Source organism: Triticum dicoccoides, chromosome 1A (genome assembly GCF_002162155.2).
Source record: "Triticum dicoccoides isolate Atlit2015 ecotype Zavitan chromosome 1A, WEW_v2.0, whole genome shotgun sequence".
Taxonomy (NCBI): Eukaryota; Viridiplantae; Streptophyta; class Magnoliopsida; order Poales; family Poaceae; genus Triticum; species Triticum dicoccoides.
This window is the reverse complement of record NC_041380.1, coordinates 556423939-556442853: the sequence shown is the minus strand read 5'-3', so window position 1 is coordinate 556442853 and position 18915 is coordinate 556423939. Positions and strand designations below refer to the sequence as shown.

Here is an 18915-nt window from a genome sequence, read left to right as displayed (position 1 = left end):
GGTGTCTACTTTCTGTTTATTTTTGTATTTTCAAAAAATTTGTACCAAAAGGAGTCTGAACGCTACGAGATTTATTGACAATTTTTCTCCGGACACAAAAGAACCTAGAAGCTTCAGGAGGAGGCCAGACGCGAAGCGAGGAGACGACAAGGCAATAGGGCGCCCTGATGCCTTGTGAGCCCCACGTGGCTCCATTTAACCTAATTCCACTTCTACAAATTCTCAAATATTGGGAAACCCCCAGAGAGCCAGCAAAATATTTTTTCCGCCGCTGCAAGATTTGGTTCTTTCGCGATCCCATCTGGAGGCCTTTTCCAGTACTCTGCCAAAGGAGGAATCGATCACGGAGGGCTTCTACATCAACACTGCTACACTTACGAAGATGTGTGAGTAGTTTACCACAGACCTATGAGTCCATAGTGATTAGCTAGATGGCTTCTTCTCTCTCTCTCTGCCTCTCTCTCTCTGCTTCTCTCTCTCCCTCCCTCTCTCTCTCCGAGCTTCAATACAATGTTCTCCTTTGAGTTCTATTCGACGAAATCTTCTTTTGTGGTGTGTTTATTGGAATCCAATGAATTGTGCATTTAGTATCAGATTATTCATTGAAAGTAATTGAGTCTTTTCTGAACTTTATTATGCATGATTATTTTAGCTTTGTATTTCTCTCCGATCTATCTGTTTAGTTTGGCCAACTAGATTGATTTATCTTCAGTGGGAGATGTGCTTTGTAGTGGGTTCAATCTTGTGGTGTCTCCACCCAGTCATAGAAGGGTAGTGAGGCACATATTGTATTGTTGCTACTAAGGATAAAACCATGGGGGTTAATCATATTGCTTGGATTATTCTATCTACATTATGTCATTTTGCCTAAAGCATCATTCTATTTGTTAGGAACTTAATACCCTAGATGCATGTTGGATGGCGGTCGATGGATGGAGTAATAGTAGTAGATGCAGGCATGAGTCGGTATACTTGTCACAGACATAATGCCTATATACATGATCATTGCCATGAATAACATCATAGCTATGCGCTTTTCTATCAATTGTCCAACAGTAATCTGTCTACCCATCATATGCTATTTTTATGAGAAGCCTCTAGTGAAAACTATGGCCTCCGGGTCTACTTTAATCATATTACAAAAGCCAAAAATACCTTATTATAATTTTATTATTTTTATTTTACTTTGCAATTTATCTATCTATCATTATCAGATTTACTCCTTGCAAGTAACGAGTTCAAGGGGATTGACAACCCTCTTGCCCGTGTTGGGTGCAAGTATTTGCTCTTTTGTGTGTAGGTACTGCTTACTAGGAATTTGCGTGGTTCTCCTATTGGTTCGATAATCTAGGTTCTCACTGAGGGAAATACTATCCGCTACTATATTGCTTCATCCTTCCTCTTCGGGGAAAATCCCAACGCATCTCACAAGTAGCAGAAAGAATTTCTGACGTCCTTGCTAAGGAGACATCATCAAATACCTTCAGGCTCCTTCACATAAATTATCATTTACTTGTTCTATTTTTTATTTGCTTTTATTTTGCTTTCTCTTCATCTCCCTCCACTTCTCTACAAAAATACAAAAAATATTGTATTTTGCTTGTTTGCTTTCTTGCTTGCTTTGCCACTATGTCTCAAGAAAATACTAAGCTGTGTGGCTTCTTGAATACTAATAACAATTATTTTATTAGTACTCCAATTGCTCTTTCTATCATTAGCGAGAGGTAGGAATCATCCTAGGCCAGGATCCATTTGCGCCCTTGACGGTGCCTACGACAAACAATCATGTCATGTTGTAGGTATGACGATCCTCTTACACTTACAGATACATGCGGGAGTTTAAATGCAATTGCTTTCTCATTCATTGCTTAAGACTTAGTCAAGTGTAGTGTTGCCATCGAAATATGAAGATTGACACTCGAAAATCATGTGGTTGCCCTTGATAATGTTATTGATAAAACAACATTATTTTGCACTAGAATGAAAACAAGTTCAGCTTCCAAGTTCCTTATCAGCCACATCATCAGAAAAAGCTTCTCAATTGATGGCACAAATCCACTTTAAATGCAGCCTGCTATAGAGGTGAGAAAATATTTGATATTCATGAAGAAACTATTTTGTACACCCTAAATTGAAGAATGAAACATTTGTGGGCAAGCAACACAACTTTCAGCTACACAAATAGCGAGAAGTTTGTTGCCATACTTCGAATTAAAGTTACAGTTTAGCTTCAATTCAACGCCTCCAATATTTCATTCATAGTGGACACGAAACTACTTTATAGTACAGCTGTCCTTAGCTAAGATACCTCCCTAGATAAAACACCATCGGTTAGATTAGCTGCTCCTGATGATACGCAAAAGATTCAAACAATGTATTATTCATGGATATGCATACTTATTTAATTCCTCGATTAATGTTATACCACAAAATTCTGTTTCACAAGAACTCCGGTACAGAAAAGAAAAAACAAGTTTACTAAAGATGCTAACGACATCCTAGCAGGTAAATCGTACCATTCTTCATATATTTATTAAAGAAAAATAAAATACATATGTTGATTTGACATTACTTTGTATCCTCACTGTTTAATTAACACAAATTTAATGTACTTTCACTTATTGTGGCTATCACAATTTTCTATTGATTTCTCACTTTACATTCTCATGCGGCATGACAAATAACAATAACGCAGAGGACAAGAGGAGTAACGTCACTAGGAAAACTACATATCAAGGTACTATGCATCACATAAATCTAAAGCTGCTGTAGGTATCATCCTTCACCAAACTATCAAGTTAATACCTCCTAACAATGCTACAAATCTTCAAGATGTAAGGCAACATCAGACTTTGCTTAAGAGAAAATACATGCTTCGGTTCCTTCCATGCCGGCTACCTATATAGTATTGCATATTTCTATAATCACTACACTGATCGCCATCTATTGTAACCGAGTATCATACTCATACTTCTATGTGTTCTCGGTGGTACAAACTGGATATACATCATCACATATTTGCGTGAGCTTTGTTGATACAATCCACACATTTGCTTGATATATATGTGATGTTTATCGTCCTGCCATTGTGTGAATGTTTGGCCCAATTGTATTGGCAATTATGTATGATCGGCGTTTTGGTGGTAGATTGGGTTGTTTCATGGACAAGTTCATGCTTCTGTTAACCATTTTGGATTTCCATCTTCTGTTTGCGTGCGGAATATAGTGCCATCATGCAAGTTGTCTGAAATGTTCGAACAATGATTGCTTTGTCGTACAAATTTTAATGATTTTTTTGAAGAGTTATAGCAATTGAACTTAGATCTCTATATATGGTCTCATATTGTTCAATGTTGAAAGAAAATGATGTAATGGTTGCTTGAATGTGTTATGTTCTGTTTACCTGTCACCTTTGCTTTATGTGCCATCATTTTAAGTTTTTGCATTTTCAGGATAATACACTATTAACTCTAAATGTTTTAAATATGATAGGAAAAATCTAATCGGTTGATGGATAAGATTATCCACCAATAAATTTGAATCATTGCCTATTTGTGAAATCTATTATATTCTTGACTAAAATTATTGTCTTCTTTCATTGTTGGGTTACTATGAAAATCCACTACAAGTCCCGCAGCACGCGCGGGGCATCATCTAGTAGCATTTAGTTTCTCATACCAAAATACCACTACCATCAATTGTCAACCAAAATATATCGGTTCTTAGTTTTTCTGAAATACCAAATACCCATCTCTTCTTAATAACCCTATCACAAGGCACACATCTCTCTCAGTCTTTGTTCTTCCACCTCCCAAACTAGTCGATGATGGCGCCCTGCTCCACCACGCCTCGCCGACGCCATCACCTCCCCTCAACTTGCTCTTGTCCTAATACCCAGAGTTTCCGCTAGGCCTCCAATCCTCACCCTGCGAGATCCCACTCACTCTGTTGTCCCCTCCCTTGTCGTCGCGTTGCTGCAAGGACTACGTAGGTGCCGTGATCGTGACCTCGACTGCCCTTGCTCGTGTGCCCTCCCCAGGCTCGCCCCCCGCGACCTCGACGACCTCATTTGCTAGGTTTGTCCCTCTCCTTTCTTTCCTACTGTCTATATGCAGTCTTGTTTACATGGCTCCAGAAGTGGTCAAGCCATGAACACGAATGTGGTTGCCTCCTTTCATTAGTCAAACAAAAGAGATCATGCAGCTTAAGAGGAAAATTCTACCACACTACTATTTTCTAAGCTTTCAGTGGAACGAGGTGTACAATGAAGAAAATTACAAGAACTATAGGCAACATCAAACTTTTTGGTATCAATGCCAGTGCCAATAATCTGAGAAGCACTAGCTGATTTTGCCCCCTCAGCGGCCTAAAAGTGAAATTTCATATGTCGAATCTCACTTTCCAGACCCAGTTACATAAGTATGTCCAAATACATTTTACTTTCTTTAAGTTCAACTGTACCAAGGCCAAAATTAGCATCAATGGAACCTGCTTCAACTTTCGCAGTATTTCATATTTCTCTGAGGTCTACATAGTTCTAATGTGCAAGATATCACTACTAGGCAAAAGCCTAGCAACAGCGCGGGTTTTAGTCCTATCAGTAGCGTGGGATGGTGCGCTACTGGTACGACGCTACAGCCAAAGGTTAGCAGTACCACGCTACTTCTATATGGACTTAGTAGTAGCGTTTTCTCCAGACAGCGCTACTGGTAATTACTAGTAGCGCTTCTCCCTGCAAGCGCTACTACTCTTATTTCATATTTTATTTCTTTTTTATTTCATGTTTTATTCATACACCTTTATACAAGTTTTCATAGAACAGCAATTTAGAGATTGTTTTTACATCATAATGAGTTATTACATCACCGGGTGAAAGAACCGTGGCCTAGTTTCAAGTGGATGGACATCCACTTGAAACTAATCCATGGTTCTTTCACCCAATGATATAATAAATATCATCGTCATCATCATCATCATCATCATCATCATATCATTAACTGTTGGGGAATGTAGTAATTTTAAAATTTTCCTACGCACACACAGGATCATGGTGATGCATAGCAATGAGAGGGGAGAGTGTTTTCCACGTACCCTCGTAGACCAAAAGCGGAAGCGTTTGCACAACCCGATTGATGTAGTCGCACGTCTTCATGATTCGACCGATCAAGTACCGAACGTACGACACCTCCGAGTTCAGCACACGTTCAACTCGATGATGTCCCTCGAACTCCGATCCAAAGTTCCGTCAGCACGACGGCGTGGTGACGATGTTGATGTTCTACTGTCGCAGGGCTTCGCCTAAGCACCGCTACAATATTATCGAGGTGGACTATGGTGGAGAGGGGCACCACACACGGCTAAAAGATCAATGATCAATTGTTGTGTCTAGAGGTGCCCCCCTGCCCCTGTATATAAAGGAGGGAGGGAGAGGCCGGCCCAAGAGGGGGCGCGCCAAGTGTGGGGAGTCCTACTAGGACTCCCAAGTCCTAGTAGGATTCCCCTTTCCTTTTCGGTGTAGGAGATAAGGAAAGAGAGGGAGAGGGAGAAGGAAAAGGGGGCTGCACCCCTTGTCCAATTCGGACCAGAGGGGGGCGCGTGCCTCCTTTCTTTTGGCCTCTCTCCTCTATTCCCGTATGGCCCAATAAGGCCTAATACTTCTCCCGGTGAATTCCTGTAACTCCCCGGTACTCCGAAAATACCCGAATCACTCGGAACCTTTCCGATGTCCGAATATAGTCGTCCAATATATCGATCTTTACATCTCGACCATTTCGAGACTCCTCATCATGTCCCCGATCTCATCCGGGACTCTGAACTACCTTCGGTGCATCAAATCACATAAACTCATAATATAACTGTCATCAAACTTTAAGCGTGCGGACCCTACGGGTTCGAGAACTATGTAGACATGACCGAGACACGTCTCCGGTCAATAACCAATAGCGGGACCTGGATGCCCATATTGGCTCCTACATATTCTACGAAGATCTTTATCGGTCAGACCGCATAACAACATACGTTGTTCCCTTTGTCATCGGTATGTTACTTGCCCGAGATTCGATCGTCGGTATCTCAATACCTAGTTCAATCTCGTTACCGGCAAGTCTCTTTACTCGTTCCATAATACATCATCCCGCAACTAACTCATTAGTTACAGTGCTTGCAAGGCTTATAGTGATGTGCATTACCGAGTGGGCCCAGAGATACCTCTCCGACAATCAGAGTGACAAATCCTAATCTCGAAATACGCCAACTCAACAAGTACCTTCAGAGACACCTATAGAGCACCTTTGTAATCACCCAGTTACGTTGTGACGTTTGGTAGCACACAAAGTGTTCCTCCGGTAAACGGGAGTTGCATAATCTCATAGTCATAGGAACATGTATAAGTCATGAAGAAAGCAATAGCAACAAAATAAACGATCATCGTGCTAAGCTAATGGATGGGTCAAGTCAATCACCCAATTCTCTAATGATGTGATCCTGTTAATCAAATGACAACTCATGCCTATGGTTAGGAAACATAACCATCATTGATTCAACGAGCTAGTCAAGTAGAGGCATACTAGTGACACTATGTTTGTCTATGTATTCACACATGTATTATGTTTCCGGTTAATACAATTCTAGCATGAATAATAAACATTTATCATGAAATAAGGAAATAAATAATAACTTTATTATTGCCTCTAGGGCATATTTCATTCAGTCTCCCACTTGCACTAGAGTCAATAATCTAGTTCACATCGCCATGTGATTTAACACCAATAGTTCACATCGTCATATGACCAACACCCAAATGGATTACTAGAGTCAATAATCTAGTTCACATCGCTATGTGATTAACACCCAAAGAGTACTAAGGTGTGATCATGTTTTGCTTGTGAGAGAAGTTTAGTCTACGGATCTACCACATTCAGATCCATATGTATTTTGCAAATTTCTATGTCAACAATGCTCTGCACGGAGCTACTCTAGCTAATTGCTCTCACTTTCAATATGTATCTAGATCGAGACTTAGAGTCATCTAGATCGGTGTCAAAGCTTGAACCGACGTAACTCTTTACGACGAACCTTTTGCCACCTCCATAACTGAGAAACATATCCTTATTCCACTAAGGATAATTTTGACCGCTGTCTAGTGATCTACTCCTAGATCACTATTGTACTCCCTTGCCAAAAACAGTGTAGGGTGTACAATAGATCTGGTACACAACATGGCATACTTTATAAAATCTATGGCTGAGGCATAGGGAATGACTTCCATTCTCTTTGTATCTTCTGTCGTGGTCGGGCTTTGAGTCTTACTCAATTTCACACCTTGTAACATAGGCAAAAACTCTTTCTTTGACTGTTCCATTTTGAACTACTTCAAAATCTTGTCAAGGTATGTACTCATTGAGAAAACTTATCAAGCGTCTTGATCTATCTCTATAGATCTTGATGCTCAATATGTAAGTAGCTTCACCGAGGTCTTTATTTGAAAAACTCCTTTCAAAAACTCCTTTATGCTTTCTAGAAAATTCTACATTATTTCCGATCAATAATATGGCATTCACATATATTTATCAGAAATGTTGTAGTGCTCCCACTCACTTTCTTGTAAATACAGGCTTCACCACAAGTCTGTATAAAACTATATGCTTTGATCAACTCATCAAAGCGTATATTCCAACTCTGAGATGCTTGCACCAGTCCATAGATGGATTGCTGGAGCTTGCACATTTTGATAGCACCTTTAGGATCGACAAAACCTTCTGGTTGCATCATATACAACTCTTCTTTAAGAAATCCATTAAGGAATGTAGTTTTGACATCCATTTGCCAGATTTCATAAAATGTGGCAATTTGCTAACATGATTCGGACAGACTTAAGCATCGCTACGAGTGAGAAAATCTCATCGTAGTCAACACCTTGAACTTTGTCAAAACCTTTTTCGACAAGTCTAGCTTTGTAGATAGTAACACTACTATCAGCGCCCATCTTCCTCTTGAAGATCCATTTATTTTCTATGTCTTGCCGATCATCGGGCAAGTCAACCAAAGTCCACACTTTGTTCTCATACATGGATCCCATCTCAGATTTCATGGTCTCAAGCCATTTCGTGGAATCTGGGCTCATCATCGCTTTCTCATAGTTCGTAGGTTCGTCATGGTCAATTAACATGACCTCCAGAACAGGATTACCTTACCACTCTAGTGCGGATCTCATTCTGGTTGACCTACGAGGTTCGGTAGTAACTTGATCTGAAGTTACATGATCATCATCATTAGCTTCCTCACTAATTGGTGTAGGAGTCACAGAAACAGATTTCTGTGATGAACTACTTTCCAATAAAGGAGCAGGTACAGCTACCTCATCAAGTTCTACTTTCCTCCCACTCACTTCTTTCGAGAGAAACTCCTTCTCTAGAAAGGATCCATTCTCAGCAAAAAATATCTTGCCTTCGGATCTGTGATAGAAGGTGTACCCAACAGTTACTTTTGGGTATCCTATGAAGACGCACTTCTCCGACTTGGGTTTGAGCTTATCAAGATGAAACTTTTTCACATAAGCATCACAACCCCAAACTTTTTCCTAATCTCGAAATACGCCAACTCAACAAGTACCTTCGGAGACACCTGTAGAGCACCTTTATAATCACCCAGTTACATTGTGACGTTTCGCAGCACACAAAGTGTTCCTCCAGTAAACGGGAGTTGCATAATCTCATAGTCATAGGAACATGTATAAGTCATGAAGAAAGCAATAGCAACAAACTAAACGATCAACGTGCTAAGCTAACGGATGGGTCAAGTCAATCACATAATTCTCTAATGATGTGATCCTGTTAATCAAATGATAACTCATGCCGATGGTTAGGAAACATAACCATCATTGATTCAACGAGCTAGTCAAGTAGAGGCATACTAGCGACACTATGTTTGTCTATGTATTCACACATGTATTATGTTTCCGGTTAATACAATTCTAGCATGAATTATAAACATTTATCATGAAATAAGGAAATAAATAATAACTTTATTATTGCCTCCAGGACATATTTCCTTCATTAACAACTTATCATCATAATACATCATTTTCATATAACACCTCCTCATGATCATCGTTTTCATCAATGAGACATCACATAGAAAGTTGGTCACTAGTTATAATCACAACTACTCCTCATCATCAACTCTAACACATTGTACCACATAATAAATATTGTACCTCATAGGACATACTACATTCTCTTAGGACCTACTATATTCTCTTAGGTAAAATAGCATAAAACAAGATAGCCCCTGACTCTCCATTATGGAGAATGGAGATTATCCTGTCTCCAATTATTGCCTTTCGCACAATGTTGCTTCCAAGTAGCTCCTTACGACTGTTCATACATTTTTTTCCATTTTGTGATTTCCATGTCTCCATCTCTTTTAGAAATCCGATATGGATAGGTGAGATTCGTAGGACGACCTGGCTGTATGTTCCAAACATTAAGGTGACTTTTCTGATACATCAGATGAGGCACACAATCATCCGGGATTTTCTGTTGAAAAACATAGTAATAACTTCGTAGTTAGCAATGTAGTTAAGTTTTAAAAGAATTTATGCAAAAGTTGCACGGATGTCGTAGTAGTAAAAAATCTTACCATGGCATCTCCATGGATGTTACCGTAGTTCAACACGTGCATTGGTGGCACGTATTGACCATAATGTGAAGGAGTTTTATTATAGATATTGTAATTCTCAAGATCAGTACAAAATGCGACTAGATGGTTTTTCTCCTGATAAGTTAACTCAGAGCCATCGGTGTAGTAGGTTATGTCTATCATGTTCCGCACATTGTTTGAACAATTAAAATAAGCTGTCAACTATTTTCAAATGAACAATATAAATTAATTAATAACTATGTTTGAGAAACTCACATAGCGGTAGAATTGGAAGCGTATCAACAAGGACCCAAATGTCCAAATTGTCTTGGTCGATGTCAGGATCACCAAGATCCATGGTGACAAACATACCCTCTTGAAAATCATACATCTTGCAAAGTGCTTCCCAACCCGGGCAACCAAAATGGGATACGCTCTCAGAATTGTATAGATTTACCTCAAAATCTATACCATGATGGGTCCTTAGGTTAATTTTCTTTGTTTCATTCCTCTCATGATCTTCAAAACCCATCCTCTCCAAGACATAACGTCTTGCATGGCATGGGATAAGCTAGTCGAATTGTAAAAGACAAAAAATACACGTTGAAGTAGTACAAGTCGAGCTTACTTACGAAAAAACACTTTGCGTCGTAGCTTACCGTATCACAATTGAAGGCCTCCTCGAGCTTAATGCTGAAGCGCCGATCTTCGTCCAGGTGAGGCCTGTCGCAGAAACACCGGTCGTCGTGGCACCATGAGCACTCCCCCGGGAGACTTTCGTCGTCCGAGTACGACATTTCCTATGTTCATAATTCAAATATTAAACTTGTACAATTAAATATATGTATTATAAAAATTAAATTAGATCATTATTATTCATCACAGGTTGACTATCGGTCTACCGAGTCTATATGGTGGAGACTCTCCCTCACTGATTCCTCCTCTTTGACATTTGCGACCGTCAGTGTTGGTCGTTACTCCTTCTTTCCCAAGTGCATAACAAAGGTCTAGCACAAGGAAAAGAAGGAGAAACGACCCCCACGACAACAGTTGGGATTCTTCGTCCTCTCTCATATATGGTGGATACACTCCCTCGCTGATTTTTCGACGTTCGGTGATGGAGCCTCGGCAGACTTAATGTCAACCCGAAATATCGTTTAATTATTTTTCTAGAAAATCCAGGCCACTCGATATTTCCTGCATATTCTAGCACAAGTCATGCCAAAATTCATGAAAAATTCCGACATGACCTTTGCTAAAACAGGACATATCGAGCGCCTGAAATTTGCCGGAACAGAAATTAATCAACACTCCGGCAAAACATAGGCCACTCGGAGGTGTAACATGAACATGACCGGCCACTTGGGCAACCACATATCCTATTTGAGCAAGACAAGACATACATGTTTTTATCTACATCATATCTTTTAGGACTCATATTGACATGAAGATTTGGCTGGTCTCACCTCGAGGTCGGAGGGGGTCGGTGACGGGGACGACGGCGGGGATGATGGAGAGGCTCCTTGATTTCTGCAAAAACAAAAACCCTACACTTACTATAAATAGAAATAGTTCTTACTAAATATAATTGCTTAAACTAAAAAAATAACAACAAATGTGACATGTTCAACTAGTTCTTACTAAATATAAACTTACTATAAATAGAAATAAACTAAAAATAAACTACTTCAACTAGTTATATTAATTTTCTTACTAAAAATACATTAGTTCTATTAATTCAACTAGTTCTTACTAAAACTAAACTAGTTCAACTAGTTTATTAATTTACTTACTAATTATTTTAAACACTTACTAAAAACAGTAAAAGAACTATATTGATTTTTCTCTCTAAACTAAACACTACTCCATAATTAACATCTAGTTAAACCCTACCGCCCTAACCCTACTGCCCTAGTTCTTAAGCATCTACAAGTACTAACTAATTAGATGAACCCTACCTAGGTGCTCAAGCATCTACAACTACTTAAGCACCCATTGATGAACCCTAGGAATTTGTCCTAAAAACTAATTAAGTATCTACAACTACTGCCCTAATTAATATCTAGTTTACAATTAAGCATCTATAACTACTGCCCTAATTAGCATCTAATTTGATGAACCCTAACTAATTTGATGCACTAAATTTGATGAACCCTAGCTAGGAACCCTAGCTAGGCATAGGTAGGGGAGGAGGAGGAGGAGGAGGTGTAGACGTGCTCACCTCGGGTGCCGGCAGAGTTAGGGAGCGACCGAGGGAGGGGCAGGCGGCATCGAGGTCGGGGTCGGGCTCGGGTGCGCGACGGAGGGCGGTGATGTAGGGCGGCAACGAGGTCAGGGTCAGGGGAGGCGTCGAGGTCGGGGTCGGGGGCGGCGTCGAGGGCGTGTAGAGGGCGACAGGAGAGCGCGCGGTGGCCGACGGCAATGTAGGGCGATGATGGCGCGGTGACAGCAGAGGAGTTGGATTTGGGGGAAGTGGCTGTGGAGAAGAAGAACCGTGCGGTTAAGTCAAAAATAGCAGTAGCGCGGTCCAGGAAAAGCGCTATTGCTACATTAGCTATAGCTAACTTAGCTATAGCGCTGTCTGACAGAACGCGCTACTACTGGGTTAGCTATAGCGCATGTCCTGAAAGCACGCTGCTGCTATGCCTTTCTCTTTATTTTTATTTTTCATTTGTTTTCCTTCATATTTTTATTTTTTCCCTTCCCCTTTTTGTATTTCTTCCATTTTCATTTATTTTTATATATTTTTCATTTGATTTTCCTTTCATTAGCAGTAGCGCTTTCTGCATAAAAGACGCTGCTACAACAATCTTAGCAGCAGCGCATTTTGCTTAAGCTCGCTACTGCTATTGGTAGCCTGGCGACAACAGTAAGGGAATTTTAGTTGCAGCGCTTCTTCGCTGAGACGCGCTACTGCTATAAACTCAGCTGCAGCGCGTTTCTTTGCCACGCGCTAGTGGTAAGGAGTAGTAGCGCTTATTTTTGTCCCGCGCTACTGGTAAGATTCTGTGTATAAGGTTTTCCCTAATAGTGTATATTGGACAGGAGACAATAACTATTTTATGAAAAATATTTAGAGGATATTCACAAGAATGTCAAAGTGCCACACATATTGTTGTTGGCACTTAATAGGGGTAAAAAAATATGGGATGGAATCATGTATCCACATTACCCATAAAAGAATTGGAACCTTGTGGCACCTTAACACAAATGATGCTTTCTACAGTATGGAAAACCCCGCATTCTTATGTTTGTTATTTGGATAAGGATGCTAAATTAAGAGATTTCTGCAAAAAGAAATACAACAAAGAAACAACCCATTTGATGCTAAGTTGCTAACGATTGCATTTGAAATGTAAATAAATAAATCATTGGTAATAATAGAGCAAATTCAATGGGCATTTCATGCAAGTTTGTTTAGTAGCATGTAAAAAATCAGAACAATCCTCGTTGCTGGGTAGTACGTAGATAACCTAGCTAGCTAGCTCGACGGAGAAGAATGCGGTGATACTGAGGATATCTCATCAGAAGGACAGATGGACGAACCTAGATGTTGCAGCATTGCGTCTCGGCCTGGGATCGCTTGTCGAGGTTGGGGACCATGCGGAAGTGACGCCTGCAGTTCTTAACGAGCGGCCGATGGCCTCCTGCCACCGGCGCTGCGCATCCTCTGAAGGATTATTCGCCAAAACCTCAAATGTCTTGAGTAAATCCATGGATTTTTTGCGTAGGTAAGACATGATTGATGATTGATCAATCTAATTGATTGATCAACTCTCAGTCCATCTCTTTCTCCTACTTCTCTGTCCTTTCCGATCGGCCCATGTATAGTTGATAAATATAGCCTTGTTTATTTTTGATAGGTTGTTCAATGGATTAGGTAGTTCTTCATTAAAAGATCGCGAAAATAATGAAAAATGACTCACTACGTTCCCTCCCGTCTATAAGCGTAGGAATCCTCCCATGACGATTTTTGTTTGTCATTGACACATGGACACACCCAGAGGTGCCCGTTCCCAGTGTCTTTTATAGTAGTAAAATTGCAAAACCCTAATGCTGGGTTGGTTATACGCTACCTTAACAAGATCTTTAAATCTCGTTTCTAAAGAGAAGTTACTAGTTTGCGCTAATAAATGGCGAGATCCTAAAGCTAAATTTATACTTTATACTTTATAAAATAAATATAATTTATAATAAACTCTTGTACTTTATTACAATTTATTCTAGCACGGTATAATATAAGTGGATATATTTTTTATTACTTAGTTAGCTTTGTTTGTTCCATCAAAAATAGTTAGCTTATTTTCACTATTGTTACTTAGTTACCTTAGTTAACCACATGACAATGATGCTAAATATATATAATGCTCTTTGTAATTACACTAGTTTTCGCAATTTGTAGGCATTTTCCTTAACAAGTCTTGAAACCAAATCCCTTTGAAGCATTGTTTCCTTAAAAATGAAAAAAATGTGTCTTTTAAAAAGGCCTTAGAACCAATTTCTTAAATACAAAATTGAACAAAAAAGGCATAAACTTATTTTAATTTTTTTGGAAAAAAAACTAGCATATTTTTTTACGTGTGTGTTTGTGTGTTCTTATGTGTTTTAATATCCTTCTAGATTGTTTCCTTATAAACATTATAAAGTATATTGCTTAACAAATATCTCGATAATGGTTTCTATTCTATATTTACTATATCGTGTACAAATAACTTGAAATATTAGTTTTAGAGATAGTTTTATCTAATGGTGGAGAAGTGTAAAATCCTAGTGTCTTCGACCGTAGGATTTACTTTTTGACTGGATCTTGTCATGTGGCACCTCCAGAATATTCTACAAACTAGCCTAGCTATTTGGTCCATGCTTCTCTAGAACAATCCTCTTAGAACATAGCAACATGACGCACACATTTTGCGCTCTTGTGTAGGGATGCAAGCTTGGCGGGCTACTGGGCAACACCATAATACAAATGAAGTGTTAATTTTAAGTATCGATGAACACATATTAAGTTTATGGATGAGTTCCGTGGGACGATGCAGGTTATAGCTTGCACCCATATTCTTGTGTCCCGAGACAAACTTCCCGCCTGCACATTGCCATGGTCGGTCATCACAAAACCTCCCCAAGCAAAGTTCGCTCTGCCACTGTGGTCCGATATAGTAAGTTCCATGAGTCGACAAAGGCACAAAACTATTGACATATATAGCATATTGCACAAAAATATGTGACACCAAACTTCAAACTTTTAACCTTGCCATTTAAATAGAAACACATGTACATAATAGTAGGATGGGTGGCATGCTAAAATCCAACTATCATTACCTAGAGCGAAAACAATCACTAAAGATTAATATTATTTAAGGCAAAAGCTGAATCTGTATTTTATCCAGGATGTTCATATGCTCATTTTCTATACAAATTTGTATACAACATAAAGAATACCGGCACAAAATTTTCATAGTACAATCTTTGTTTTGCCCTCCATCACCCCAAGAGCCATTTTGCTAGTCCTAAAGGTGTTTCTCCTCATTTCAAAGGTAATAAACATCGAGGTGCTTTGCGTATTGTGTTTAAACTAGCAAACTATTGTTTGCAGATTGCAATTTTCCTAACATCAGTCCAAGATAAATTGGTTTAGTCTCTTTTGCCTTTTATTTCCTTGCCAATAGTTTGCTGAAACAAGTAGAGCGACAAAGTGCAACACAATATAGCTATGAAGATATAATTACAAAGTCAAGATTCACAAACTTTGACCAAATTTATAGAGAAAATATCTATATAATGCCAAATCAAGATTCACATTGTGGACAAGTATTCTGCCTAACATGTACCTAATGTTGATGACGATTAAGTTGGGACATTTTTAATGTTAAAGCAACCCGTTAAAACTAACAAAATAATGTTGGTTCCTTATGCTTAACTGTTGCAACTATGAACAAACCCTCATTTATGATGGGATGCTTGGCAAATGTACGCTAAATCTGAAATTGGACCACTAGAAAGCCACCACAAAGTATCAGTATGTGCATGTTTTAATATAATTTTATGTCCACTTATAAGGAGTATGATAACCTCAATAGTGTTGGTCACTCATGTATTGTTTGTGTGGTGTGTTGATATTAAAATTTGCAGATCATGTAAATGTCCACCCTTGCGCAAAGAAGTTATATTGTGGAAAAGCACCGAAATGACACTCACAGCATCATTGGTGATATAAACTTGTTTGTGACATGTTATGAGACTACCACACGAAGAAATTATATTTTAAAAATAAAAATGATAGACAACATCTCTAAGGTAATTACCGCCTCCATGCGAGCAACAAATCAATTAGTGTTGCCAAAAACATTTGCACTATATGTTTCATATTGTGAAAACAGAGCCCAGAATAAAAAAAAGATAAGACGTTTGATATATCTAATTCATGTCACATGCACTATGTAGGAAGCTAGTATATGTCGAAAACACCGGCAGACTACGCAAACAAACAGACGGTGGAACACATCGTTCGACGACCATCACGGGTCACCGTTGGCGAGGCAGGAGGCCGGGACGACGACTCCGACCGCCTTGCCGGACGCCCTGTAGCAGGAGGCCGTCGCCGCGCCCCCGCCCACCACGGTGAGGTTGACGTTCCTCAGCTCCAGCTCCGTGCACGGCACGGTGTCGCTGCACGCGATCTTGATCGCCTGCGCCGTCGCCGACGTGCCCCTCACGTCCACGAACTCCACCTTGCGCGCCTCCACCGCCTTGGTCTGCACGCCCAGACACACAGGTTTAATTCACGCTTCAGCCCTTTGCGTCACACGATTCAGAGACGGTAAAAATGCAGTAATCCGGCACGTTGCAGGCCTACCTGGTTCGCGCAGGGGGTCGGCTGGTCGCAGTAGTACTGGTCGATGATGATGGGGTTGGACACGTTCTTCATCACGATGCTCTCGAACCTCAGGTCGCGGGCAGAGCCCATCCCACCCTGAAGCAACACGACACAAGTTGGTTGCACATGTTGCAGTGAGAGTGTTTTTACTACGTACTCCCTCCGTTCCGAATTACTTGTCACAGGTATGGATGTATCTAGATGTATTTTAGTTCTAGATACATCCATTTCTGCGACGAGTAATTTGGAACGGAGGGAGTATATCCATTTCTGCGATGAGCAATTTGGAACGGAGGAAGTATTTCTATAACAAAACTGTTATTGTCTTTGTTAAATTATTACCTGCCAGCTCTTGATCCGGACGCCGTTGGTGGTGTTGGTGAGCAGGCAGGTGTCCACCCTCACGCTCTCGACCCTGTCCGTGGTCCGGTTCTTGCCCAGGCTCCCGATGCTGACCAGCACAACGTGCTGCGTGTTAGTGCTGCACAACACTAAATTCTAGCAGCAGCTGGGTTCAGTGGGTTCAGTGAGTAGTAAAGAGGTGTTGCACGGTAGTAGTAGTACCTGATACCGTGGCCGGGCCCGCACGAGATGTCTCTTACGCGGACGTCCGAGCAGTTGCCGACCATCGACACGCAGTCGTCCCCTGATCCATACAAAGTGACCACACTGGTGTAGATCAATCAATCACGCTGCTACACTATGTAACTCTGTGCTGCAAATGAAGCGTGTGAATCTGAATTTCAGAACAGAAAAATCTAATTATCGGCAGCAATGTAGGACCGAACTGCATTTCGCTGTCAAGTTCACATCCATTTACGTCATTATTCTTCGTATCCCGGCCTGCGGCTGCTATCTATTTTGTCAGATTGTATTCGGTCAAGGTTCAACCAGCCGCCACCTTTGATCTTATCTTTCAGAAGAAGAAGAAGAAATGCAAGCAACGCTTTTGCAACAAGATTTGCAAGCGCGGATGATGTTAAGGCGTTGCGGTCTGACTCTGACGGGGAGAGGTCAGAGAATACAGCCATACAGGGCACACTCGATACTGGTGACAACGTACCCGTGGAGATGAGGTTGTCCGTGATCTGGATGCGGGAGGAGTCGTTGAGGTGGATGCCGTCGGTGTTGGGGCTGTCCGCCGGCGCCACCACCCGGAGGAAGTTGGCCTTCACGTCCACGCACCGCGTGAAGGACAGGTGGAACTGCGGCCCGTTCTGCAGCGTCACGCCCTGCACGCTCACTCCCCTGCACTCCTCGAAGTGCAACGCCTGCAACACAACAGCATCCCAAAACCATCAGATTAATCTCGCCGCCGGTTCAAGACCGAGATTCAGGTCGTCGACTCACCCTCGGAGGAGGCCGCGTGTTGCAGGGCTGCGGGAAACCAAGATACATGTGTCACTCTAAGAGTTGAGAGGCAGGTGATGGCGGGTTGACTGGTACCTACTAGTGACGTGGTACCTGGGTCTTCTTGCGCTTGCAGGAGCGCGCCCACCACTCCTGCCCGACGCCGTCGATGGTGCCGCCGCCGCTCACGGACAGGCCGTCCACGCCGTAGATGTACAGCCACTTCATTGGCTCCCTCCCCGCCCACTCGTCGGGGCTCGCCGGCGCCACGATCGTCCCGGCAATCTGGCCAGCGCCGCCGGCAACATCAAGAAACGCACGCGAGAACAAGGGACTGCGAAACTGTTCACAGGGGAACGCACGTACGTACCAGCAGCTTGAGCTTCTTCTTGCAGGGGCCGGAGAGCTGCACCGGCCAGATCCGGTAGGCCTTGGCGACGGGCACGGCGAGCACGGCCTGCTCCTCCGAGCCGCACGCCGCCGTCCACGCGTCCACGAACGCCTGACCACCCATCGAAACAGAGCGCGCCCAGAGCATAATTAACCACGGCGATCGACGTGTAACAATCAATCTGTCAGAGAGCGTGTACATATGCGTCACCTGCGTGTCGTTGGCAATGCCGTCGCCGACGGCGCCGAAGTCGTCGAGCGTGAGGAGGACGCGGGCCTCGGCGGCGCCGGAGAAACACAGGACGGCCGCGCCGACGACCGCCACGAGCCCACGCAGCACGGACGCCGCCGGAGTCCTGGTCCCGGGCACCATTCCCGCGCCGAATAAATCAGCTAGCTAGCTCTGCTCGGGGCGCGCACCGCCGCACCGCTGGCACCGAGCGGCATAAAGAAGTGAAGACGGGAAGCGGCGAGAGGACGGACGGGCGGGGCGAGCGGATTGCTTGCACGACACCTAGCATGTGCCGCCCTTGCACCTAGCCCGCTTTTTCCCGGGAAGCAAGTGAATTCCATCCGTGATTTTGTCGGGCGATCGCGAGATTTCCGCGTGTGGCGAAGGGGGTTCATTTGAGTTGCCTGCGGATTGGGCAACACATTGC

General features: G+C 42.0%; 1 protein-coding gene across 1 annotated transcript; it reads right to left on the bottom strand.

The window, feature by feature from the left end:
* Window positions 1-15951: 15951 nt before the first annotated feature.
* LOC119289261 (probable polygalacturonase At1g80170) lies at window positions 15952-18832 on the bottom strand. The gene is made up of 9 exons (XM_037568624.1): window positions 18468-18832; window positions 18237-18368; window positions 17981-18151; window positions 17867-17893; window positions 17580-17787; window positions 17081-17162; window positions 16859-16967; window positions 16496-16612; window positions 15952-16394 (listed from the first exon to the last, which is right to left on the bottom strand). Exons 1-9 carry the CDS (start codon window positions 18627-18629, stop codon window positions 16158-16160), a joined length of 1245 nt encoding a protein of 414 aa, XP_037424521.1. The 5' UTR covers window positions 18630-18832; the 3' UTR covers window positions 15952-16157.
* Between the last annotated feature and the right edge of the window lie 83 nt (window positions 18833-18915).

What these genes read in the sequence shown, in the direction of transcription:
- LOC119289261 (XM_037568624.1), bottom strand. Translation starts at nt 18,629, where the DNA reads ATGGTGCCCGGGACCAGGACTCCGGCGGCGTCCGTGCTGCGTGGGCTC. An exon ending in AGAAGAAGCTCAAGCTGCTG is followed by an intron (nt 18,152 to 18,236) that starts GTACGTACGTGC and finishes GGCGCTGGCCAG; the next exon opens with ATTGCCGGGACGATCGTGGC. An exon ending in CGACCCCCTGCGCGAACCAG is followed by an intron (nt 16,395 to 16,495) that starts GTAGGCCTGCAA and finishes CTGGGCGTGCAG; the next exon opens with ACCAAGGCGGTGGAGGCGCG.